At 36.4% G+C, this 10,677-nt stretch overlaps 2 protein-coding genes across 3 annotated transcripts; both read left to right on the forward strand.

The window, feature by feature from the left end:
• Positions 1–203: 203 nt before the first annotated feature.
• On the forward strand, positions 204–3,856 carry LOC127951655 (holocytochrome c-type synthase). 2 transcript variants are annotated; one of them, XM_052549657.1, is made up of 7 exons: positions 204–335; positions 864–984; positions 1,211–1,386; positions 1,491–1,639; positions 1,758–1,877; positions 2,764–2,850; positions 2,999–3,856. In XM_052549657.1, exons 2-7 carry the CDS (start codon positions 876–878, stop codon positions 3,189–3,191), a joined length of 834 nt encoding a protein of 277 aa, XP_052405617.1. In that variant the 5' UTR covers positions 204–335; positions 864–875; the 3' UTR covers positions 3,192–3,856. The 2 variants fall into 2 exon arrangements, with proteins under 2 accessions (XP_052405617.1, XP_052405618.1); XM_052549658.1 differs by having other exon boundaries at positions 226–328.
• A 24-nt stretch (positions 3,857–3,880) lies between these two features.
• rwdd3 (RWD domain containing 3) lies at positions 3,881–5,841 on the forward strand. Its single transcript, XM_052549659.1, has 4 exons — positions 3,881–4,099; positions 4,597–5,060; positions 5,293–5,405; positions 5,522–5,841. The coding sequence occupies exons 1-4, from the start codon at positions 4,015–4,017 to the stop codon at positions 5,649–5,651; spliced, it is 792 nt and encodes a 263-aa protein (XP_052405619.1). The 5' UTR covers positions 3,881–4,014; the 3' UTR covers positions 5,652–5,841.
• The last annotated feature ends 4,836 nt before the right edge of the window (positions 5,842–10,677 follow it).

Consider the following 10,677-nt stretch of genomic DNA (forward strand, 5'->3'; position numbering starts at 1 on the left):
TTAATAAATTATGGATAATAGCCTAATAATAAATTATTAAAGTACACTGAATACATTTTGTTTCACTATACTTGTCATTGGAAAATTCAGAATATTTAGTATATAATAATAATTTAATTAAATGATCGAATCATGTTGCACCTTCAACTAAATGAAACTAGAAAACGTCATATTTAAATAAATAAAAATAAAAATCCAAACTTTCCAATACTCTAGTGGGCAGTATTGCACTTTACTGTCCGAGCGTGCCACACACAAGCGTGATGCAGTCACCCAAAGCATTGTGGGATATGAGGCATGTTTCTAGCGAACGACATTGACAGTAAAGGTGGGTGGTAAGTGTGCTGTGCTCTACTCTTATACAGCGGTTAATCTTTTATCAGCAATATCTTTAGCCTGTCATTTTAACAATTTGGTAATATGAACAAAATAATCAGTTAAAAACGCTATTTTGACAGACAGGAACATGATTTTATCTTATGCTTGTGTGTTCTATAAGTGTCTTGTATAACAGTTGTTGCAAAACTTCCCATTAGCATAATTTTATAACGTTCGATCTTGAAGTCCATGGACTGGGGTAACGTTAGAAAGAAACGTGGCTGTCAGATCTTCAGTGTATATTCACAACAATGACATATAAGTCGATCAGCTGTACAGTTTACAGCTTCAAGACAAAATGTGATGCCACTTAAAGTAAAGCAGACTCACGTAAACATGCATTTACTAATGCTAGAACATGTTCATTTGATAGACTTGATAGCATTTTATGTCCATTATAGGATATTATAAGTGCATGCATATATATGACAGCAACAATGCAAAATGTAAGGTCACTCAAAACTGACTGTTGTTTAATCTTTTAGTCTGGGAAGCTGATGGGAGACACTATGTCCAGTCCTACAGTGAAGGCAGAGGTCATCATAGTGCCAGACTTTGGCAGCGCACCACCACAGGGCTGTCCCATGCATCGAGATGTTAATAAAAGTAAGACACCAGTTGAATCTGTTATTATGTATGCTGACCAATATTGTCCACCAAACATGTGCATAAACTATTAAATATAACCACTACCTTCTAAAAACAAAAGTAGAAGAGAAAGCTATTTTAATAATCTTAATGTATGAGTGTGCATTATTCATAGAAATATGTTATTTGCTGCTGTAAAGTGACATGATTGGCAGATGTTTTTTGTCCTTAATATTTCCTACAGGTGCCCCTCCACCAGAATGTCCAATGCATCAGGCATCTGCACCTGCAAGCGATAAGATAAAGAATGCGCCAGATGTACCGCCACATCAGGACAGGGCTTATGAATTTGTTGAGTGTCCTATGAGAGCTGCCAATGGGGCTAAACCCACACTGTCTGACATCGATCCAGCAAACATGGTAATTTGCCCTCTAGAAATTGGTTAACTTGTGCCTAGAAGCCTAGATTTAGTGAGTTTCCCCATTTCTACCATTTCGCCTAATTTATTTACTGTTCTCTATAGATGCCACCACCTAACCAGCAACCTTCACCTGGTCAACCATTTCCCCTTTCTGTTGTAAGAGAGGAGTCTACTATCCCTCGTGGTGGGTCTGAGCAGAAGTGGGTTTATCCCTCAGAGCAGATGTTCTGGAATGCCATGCTGAGGAAGGGGTGAGTTGTGATGGTGAATATAGCAGACCGAGCAACGGAGCTCTGTATATATCCAATAATGATTTAGAAACACATAGTATCATCAGCTTTATTGCTTCATGTCTCAAACATTCAACAGATGGCGCTGGAACAATGATGACATCCACCAGAAAGATATGACAAACATCATTAGGATTCATAACCAGAATAATGAGCAAGCCTGGCAGGAAATCCTGAGATGGGAGAAGCTCCATTCAAAGCAAGTCATATGTTAATGAAATAGTGCACCCCAAAATGCAAATTTACTCAAGATGTATTCACACTCAGGCCATCCATGATGTAGATGAATTTGTTTCTACATCGGAATAGATCTGGATATATGTTGTGTTTCATCATTTCCTCACCGTTGGATCCTCCGCAGTGAATGGGTGCCGTCAGAATGAGAGTCCAAATAGCTGATAAGAAAAAAAAATCACAATAATCCAAATAACTTCAGTCCATCAGTTAGCATCTAGTGAAGTGAAAAGCTGTGTGTCCAGCTAAAATATGGGTCCTCGGTCCATAATATTCCTTTCTCTAGTGAAAAGTTATCTCATCTGAATCAGGAGGAAAAAAAGCACAGATCCAATACTGTTTGTGAAAACAGCCCAAACCGGTTCTAATTTAATATGTCGGTAGATTTTGATGCAAGAAAACAAAAGGGAATGGACTTTTTGACTGGAGGACGTGTTATTATGGATTATGGAGTGGTATGTTGGCCTAAAGCGAAGGTTTAAAGTTAAAACTCCTTGATGGTTTTGTTTCTTACAAACACCCAGCTTTTCATTTCATAGTATGTTTATTGATGGACTGGAGTTATTTGGATTATTGTGATTTTTTTTTTTTTTTTTATCAACTATTTGGACTCTCATTCTGATGGCACCCATTCACTGCAGAGGATCCAGTGGTGAACAAGTGATGCAATTTCTCCAAATCTGTTCTGCTTAAGAAATAAACTCGTTCACATCTTGAATGCACTGAGAGTGAGTCAATTTCCAGCAAATATTGCATTTAAAAGTAACTATTGCTTTAAAAAAGCAACTGTGTATCCTCACATGTCATAAAGTAGATGAGTCCTGATGTTCTGCTGTTGTCCTCCGTCACAGAGAATGCCCATGTGGACCTTCTCTTTTAAGGTTTGGTGGAAAAGCAAAAGACTTTTCACCCAGAGCCAGATTTCGCCACTGGATGGGGTAAGTCATTGTATCTCTTAATACAATTAATTTGATGTTTTTGCTTAATATTTTTTCTCTGTATAAAACTTCTGTGTTTTCATCTTCAGGAAAATATAAGTGTAATGGCAATTCACTTAGAAGTTGCTTTTGGTGTTCTGTGTTGTAGGCATGAGCTACCATTTGACAGGCACGACTGGATTATTGACCGGTGTGGAAAAGAGGTCAGATATGTGATAGACTACTATGACGGAGGCCTGGTGGCAAAGCACACTGTCCTTGACGTGCGTCCAGCCTTTGACTCCTTAGAAGCTGTTTGGGACCGTATGAAAGTGGCCTGGTGGCGCTGGACCTCCACATAATTTTGTGTTGTTGTGATCTTTAGGAACTGATATTTATATAGCTTAGTCTGTGGAAGCTTTTTGACATGATATTCTTTGTTTGAATGAATCTAGGATTACCTCATATCATTGTATTCCTGTCGTGAATTTGATATGTGCATATTTTCAAGACCATGATAGTTGCTAAAGCTGCTATAGTGGCACTGTGTGCTGTTGTAGGCATACAGTGTCATACAGTAAAACAAAATAGTGGCAAAACATCTTTGAGTAGCATAATAAAGGCACCCTGAAGTGTGAAAATAAAATGTAAGGTATTACTTTAGAAACTAATGTTGACATTTAGCTTTCTTGTTTTATTTTTAAATATTTACAATGTTCCAATGGGTGTGAATAGGCGGCTACATGTTTTTTATTTTTTTTTTATTTACAGCTGCTATCTTGCTTATCAATTATACTTATTTTACGATGATGCTAATTGTTGAAAGAATTGTCCATTTATTTTTTTTATTTTTTAAAATGATGAAATTAAAATGTTAAAAACAAAATACCAGAAATAATATACCCTACAGAACTGAAATCAAATAGTCAAACTGTTGTTGGTGTGTAAATTCATTCAATTAATTTTATTTCAACGCTGTAATTTGTATTTGAGCGTCCCAGAAAAAATAAAACTATGTTGAAAAGTGCTTTGTGCACAAAGCGTTGTCGGGCGGAACTGGGTTTCTATAGTAGTGTTTCTACACGGAATATGAAAAAAGTAGTTCAGTAACAAACAGATCATATGAAACCCTTACAGTGAACACTTTTAAATCATAATGTGGATTTTCGTACGGGGACTGCAAAAATGTCGAAGGAAGCGTATGATGAAATGTCAGTTTTATCTGCCATATACTGTGAACAGAACGAGTTCGAGTTGTTAGAAGAGTCAGGTGAGTGTTCAATCATAACTCTTTCACTATTCTTACTATATTTACATTTAATGTGTGTTTATATTGTCTTTACAACAAAGTTGTGGTAGTTTGGTAATATATTTAACTGTTAAGTAAAATACTGAAAGATTCAGAAATTATCTTACACCGTTTGAAGTAGATCCATTTGATATTACTTTAAAATTGGTCTACAGTAGTAAAAATAACGTGACTACGGTATTTTGATGGAAAACTTACTGAGGTACATTTTTGTAACATTGCAATGTAAACTTGTAATGACCACGTTGTGCATAATGAAAACTGAAGCATCGAAGGCCTATTATGGAGACAGAACTATGTCGTATTCCCAGATAAACAGATTGCAATCCAGAAAATAAACAGTATGAGGTCCACAGATATATGCAGATATAATTTATATGGACAAATAAAACATTCTAACCCCATAATTGTATTCCCTATTCTGTGTAAATCTCATGTTATGTTATGTTTAAATGCAGCTGAGAGGGGAATCGTCTACCGCATACACGCACTGATTGAAAGAAACAATGAGAAGACACCACTAGCCCTAACATTCCACATCTGCCCTGACTACCCTCACACCCCTCCAGATGTCAGCATCGCTTCCAGCCACTTGTCGAGAAAACAGTGTCAAGACCTGAGGCTGCATTTACTGGAAACAGCACGATCACTTCCACCAGAGCCCATGGTCCACGACTTAATGCTGAGGCTTCAGGAAAACTTCTCAGACTTGATCAAAACATCAAGCTGCGATTCAGCGGAGATCAGACCAGAATCTACAGAAGAAACCTGGACTGCTTTACTACATTTAGATCACATGAGGTCCAAAGCAAAATACATCAAACTTATTGAAAAATGGGCTTCAGAACTGTGTCTCACTGGGAGACTCTTTACAGGGAAGCCCATATTGATTCTTTTGCAAGGAAGAAAGGAAGATATTAAAGTACGAGTAAAAATAAGTTCCTAAACAATAAGATTTTAATTTTCCCACACAGTTGATTTAGTAACTAAAATAAATACCAATGCCATCGCTGGATTTTCTGGGCATCTTTATAGCACATAATAGCTTTTTCTCATGTGATTCCTGGATGTTTAAAGAGTATTTGATTTGGTTTTTCATTAGTGTTTTCATTCTAATGATTGATAATATAATATACATGCTAACTTGTCTCTAGGAATACATCCACCTTCAGAAGACGGTTAAAGTAGATGTTGACTCTTCAGGGAAACGCTGTAAGGAAAAGATGATGAGCGTCCTGTGTGAGATTCCACAGCCAGAGAAGATACTGTAAGCATATATTCTGCATACTTTTTACATTTTGTATGATATATTTTGTGTATTATATTTACTCCACTGTTCATTGTGTCAGAGCTGACTCCCCATCCCCACCTTTGTATTTTTAGGATGTCTACATTTGAAGTTAAAGATATTTTATCACTTGAGGACCTCAGAAGGGAGTTTGATCTTATTGGACTGCCTGAGCTTTATAAGCAGTTTGTGTGTCCACTCATCCGACAGGAAGCTGCTGTGTAACACACACTCTCTCCACTGGGAGGAGCCAGACTCAATTACTGTCTACAGTTCTTTGATGGAATCCCATCATAAAATGCATCATGCAGTATTTTAAGAAGCATACTATGTAAAATATGCTAAATATGCTGACATGTCTCCTCATAGAGTTGGACTGTTGGAAACGTTCACAATAAAATGTATGGTAAACTTACTTTTGGTTGTCGTCGCTGAGGTGTACGACAAAATCTCAACAACCCATTTTAATCCTCTTAATTGTAAATCCATGGTGTAAAGAGGTTTTTTTTATATATATAATTATTATTAAATTGCCTATTTTCTATAAATGTATTTAAGGAATAGTTCACCCAAAAATGAAAATTGGCTGAAAATGTACTCATTGTCAGGCTGTCCAAGATGTAGATGAGTTTGTTTCTTCATCAGAACAACAGATGTAGAGAAATTGATGGATAGGAGAATCAGAATGAGGCGAATCAGCCATCAGAATATCAATTAAATTAAAAACATCACAATTATTCCACAGGAATAATCAATTAACATCTTGTAAAGTTGAAAGCTGTGTATTTATAAGAAACAAATACATTTTTAAACTCTTGCTTCTGGCTAAAATATAAGTCAGTTGTTACTGGAGGAAGCATTATTATATTTTGCCCAGAAAAAGAAGTTTAAAGTGGAAACATCTTAATAATGGATTTATGCTCTGTTTAAACTCATTCTGATGGCACCCATTCACTGCAGAGGATCCATTGGTGAGCAAGTGATATATGCTACATTTCTCCAAATCTGTTCAGACAAAGAAAGAAACTTCCACATCTTGGATGACAACTTGGATTTTTATTTTTATTTTTGGGTGAACTATTCCTTTAGGGTGGCATATCAGTATTCAAGTGTAATAAAAATTTTTTTTTTTAATATTACTATTAGCCAAAATTGAGTGGAAAGAGGAAATATGCTTGAATTTAATGACAGCAGCATTCAAGCTGCATGAACTATGCACGTCTGTGTTAAACCTGTTGAACATATTCTCCAGCATGAAAGCGTCTCAAATTTATATATTCGATTTGTGACTTACAAATCTTAAATATTTCGAATTCATTAGGTGCACTTTTTTTAATCTCATGTTTCAAATTTTTGGACCCCAAAGTAAGAGTGGTAGCAGTCAGATATGTCCCCAGTTATGTAGGGACTTCGAGATTTGACTTGCAATGTCAGAGTTAAAGCTCTAGGGGGCAAAAACAAGCCGTGGTTACTGCTTCAGTTTATTTAATGCAAAATCAATGATCTTACTTTCTCCTCACTATAAGAACAAACACTTAGTACAAAGTTTTCTTCTTAATGTTAAGAATAGAACTCAGCGTGTTTCTTTAATACAATTAAGACAAAGTAAATCTTTGGTGTGAAGATGCTCTTTAAATTAAACTTGTAAATTGAATTGGGCACACTTACTGACCTTAAAGACTGCTTTTGTGCTTTAAACAAATTAAGACTCATCTTCTAATTTATGGTTACTTTTCTGCAAGTTAATAAGCGATCTATTTTATAAGAGATTGGTTTTTCAACATCAACTTTAATTAGGCAAAAGGTATGAAGCAATTCTGTTTTTAGCTCTGTTTTTTCATATACACCCACATGCACACGTTGAATAGCTGGCTGTCATCTTATGTTTATCTTATACACATTGTGCAGACAGCTGTTGCCGAGGAGGTTCCAGGAGCAACTGACATGAAATTGCTTTTTTTAAACATAATTAACAAGGCTTAATGAAAATCACCTCCTCGCCCTTTACAATGATCCACTCTGAACTATAAATTCACCTTGCCTGACCTTTTCCCTGACATGTTCTTACAAAACAACACTGCTTGTTAAATGTCATCCACTCAGTGGCATTTACTTGTATAAAACAGGGCTTTGATCCGGAGGAGAAGCACACTTTCCTACCTTTCCTAAGCCACAAGGCCACGCTCGGCGACCCTGTTACCTGTTGAATATTTTAATTACGGCCCATTAAAAATGTACAAAGGTTAGGTTGAACTTAAAATTTACTGGCCAAATGACATTTTAATTTGGCAAATGAATGCTACATCTATGACTTTTGTTCTTTGCTTTTTCTGATCCTGCTAAAAGCGGCGATTTGGAATTCTGTCCGACCGCTGAATGCAGAGGCACGGCTGAGTCGAACCGATGCGGCCCTCCATGTCCAACTTTACCGCAGTCGATGCAGTATGAAGTCCATCACAAGCAGGCCCTGGGCCCTCAGCACTCATCCCACCCAAACCTTTACGATTAGCCTCAGTCTGAATGATCCCGCAACTTTCATTTCAAAAGAAACTTAATCACAGCGACACATTCCTGCTGTGCGCTGCGTTTTCATACAGCATCTGCCTTAATATTTTCATAATATATTCGAATTTTTAAAAGGAATGGAAATCATATTAATTTTCATTCAAATTGTTTGTAATTAATTAAATCATAAATCATTTGGAGTGGTTTTAATTATTTTATTTTAATTATTTAATTTCACTAATTTTAACTGATTTGAATTGTTTATTTATCTACATTGTTGTCAGCTGCTAAACAACTTTAAAAAAAAATAAATAATTATATTTCTTTCAAAGTTGTTGTATAGTTTTTTTTTTTTTTTTTTGGGGGGGGGGGTCATTGTTTTGATTTTATTATTATTATTATTATTATTATTATTATTATTATTATTTTATCTTTACATAACAAAGGTCTGGCCTTTTTTTTTTTTTCCTCAACATACATTTTTCAAGAAACAGACTTTGAAGCGGGAATGCCCCGTAAGTTGTAAAGTACTACACACCATAAAAGTCAAATAAATGAAGGAGGCTTAATAAAATTCTCTTTTGGATAATAATTTTTGACTCATGTTAATGCCCTGATCCCATCTGATTGTAGAGGTGCACATCTGTCTTTACATGGCATTAGCTTTGGATTCTCCAGTATTGAGCTCATATTCCCAATTATCATGACGCCTGAGATGCACAAGCTTGTTTGCATGCAGAGACACACTCCTGAATAATGTGGCGCGTGAATGCAAGCCCCCTTTTTAATTAAACTGGAGTACTGAGGATGTTTTTTAGGTGAGAGATAAACCTGCTGTTAATTAAGTAAAAAAAAGGAAGACAGAAATGAGAGTCTCGGATGTGAAGAGAACACACAGGGAGGCTAAACGCAGGGTAATTTGAGGAATAGCTGCTGTCTGGGCAATTGTAATTAGTTTGGGCTGGGTTAAGAGATTTGGGTAAATATTTAAATGCTGAATGTATCAAGAGAAATCCATATTTCATAACATATCTTCCTTTTGTGTTTAAGCTTTAGACAGTTTGCTTGACATTTTCTAACTAGCATTTACGGTAATACAGGCGGTCAAACTTGTGTGAGTTGTGAGCAAGCAGCAGAGGGCCCTGTTGTGCTGTGGAGCGCACGCAGATCTCAAGTGTGATTTGTCTCACGACTTCTTCAGCATAACAAGCATCTGACATGGTGACAGACAGCTGGATTATATTTAACTCTCCTGAAGTTCAAGCCTAATAAAATAACCACTAAGCCTTTAAACGTGTGCAACCACATACAGGTCTGCAGAAACATCACGGTGTAAAACCCGAAAGGTACACGTGTCAGGTTATCTGATTTTTGCGCGTCTCTATTTTATCTCCATGTCTCCCTGCTCTTGCGATCCACTGCTAACCTTCTCAAATGCAGTGATGTGTGTGGAAATCACAGAGTCTTGACAAGCCATGCAGCGGAGAGTGCTCCAGATGGGCCCCGAGCAAACGTCCCCTTTGGGCTCCGGTGGCGCACCTATGTCTGTGTGCAGCGAATTCAATTAATTCTTTAAATCTCCCTCTCTTCCTGGAAGGTAGACTTGAGGACAAGTGACCTGACAGGACTAATATCAGTGGAGAACCTCTCTGTCACTGGCTGGTGAAATCACGTTCGCTTGGTAGATTTTTGTTACACGAGTTAATGTCTGAATCTGACATGACTTGCTGAAGCACTGTAATGTGTTTGACTGAAAGGTCTGTCCTCCTTACCTGTCACTTAGCAGGTTTTTGTCTGTTCAAACCAACTTCCCGCGCTCGAACCGCATGGCAGCTGTGTAGAGGATCTTGGGGTTAAGTGCCTCGCTCAAGGTCCCGGTGGAAACCAGAATAGAGGCTTCTGTCAATAACTCTTCAGTTCACAGGTCACCTGGACCTGTTGTTAAATCTGCGAAATTAAACTTGTCCCATCACAGAGCTTTAATAAGACATCACCAGTAGTCACACATTGCCAGACTTTTAATATTTGTCCACTTTAGACATGTACAGAGACCAGTCACAGAGTAAGATAAAATTAGTATATATATACATTAAATGATTGCATTCCAGTGACAGAAATCCCAAAGAAATTAGTAGAAATGCATGTAGATTTTGTAAACATAATATATGTCTATGCATAAGTAAAACGTAGATTATTTCACACGTAACCCCCACAAAAAAAAAAAAAAAAAAAAAAATGATGTTTATGAACAGTTTAAACATCATTAAAATACAATTTTCATTAATTATTTATTTATATATTTATAAATTGTACTGTTATGTTTTTATGTTTGGGGTCAGCTTTTATAAAGACACTATTACTTTTATTCAGCATGGACATATTGAATCAATCAAAAGTGACAGTAAGGATATTTAAAATGTTACAAATTATTTCAAAATAAATGCTGTTCTTTTGGATTTTCAACATTAATAAGAAATGATTTTGAGCACCAAATCAACATATTAGAATAATTTCTCAAGGATCATGTGTCTGTGCATTTAAACTAATAGACTATATAAAACATATTATATAATAATTAACAGTACTGTTTGTTTTTGTGTGTGTGTGTTTGTGTGTGTGTGTGTGTGTGTGTGTAATGTAATGTGCATCAGATGGTCAGTGAACAGATTGTGGGTGGTTCATAGGCGTACAGTCTCTGACTATACTATACCTGAAACAGTCACTATTTACCCCCCGTCTGTCCAAC

This window comes from Carassius gibelio, chromosome B2, assembly GCF_023724105.1.
Source record: "Carassius gibelio isolate Cgi1373 ecotype wild population from Czech Republic chromosome B2, carGib1.2-hapl.c, whole genome shotgun sequence".
Taxonomy (NCBI): domain Eukaryota; kingdom Metazoa; phylum Chordata; class Actinopteri; order Cypriniformes; family Cyprinidae; genus Carassius; species Carassius gibelio.

Excerpts from the sequence above, each read along its gene's own strand:
- LOC127951655 (XM_052549657.1), top strand. The coding sequence starts at position 876 with ATGGGAGACACTATGTCCAGTCCTACAGTGAAGGCAGAGGTCATCATA. Across the intron at positions 985-1,210 it reads GCATCGAGATGTTAATAAAA|GTGCCCCTCCACCAGAATGT; the intron begins GTAAGACACCAG and ends TATTTCCTACAG. Across the intron at positions 1,387-1,490 it reads ACATCGATCCAGCAAACATG|ATGCCACCACCTAACCAGCA; the intron begins GTAATTTGCCCT and ends TGTTCTCTATAG.
- rwdd3 (XM_052549659.1), top strand. The coding sequence starts at position 4,015 with ATGTCGAAGGAAGCGTATGATGAAATGTCAGTTTTATCTGCCATATAC. Across the intron at positions 4,100-4,596 it reads CGAGTTGTTAGAAGAGTCAG|CTGAGAGGGGAATCGTCTAC; the intron begins GTGAGTGTTCAA and ends GTTTAAATGCAG. Across the intron at positions 5,406-5,521 it reads CCACAGCCAGAGAAGATACT|GATGTCTACATTTGAAGTTA; the intron begins GTAAGCATATAT and ends TTGTATTTTTAG.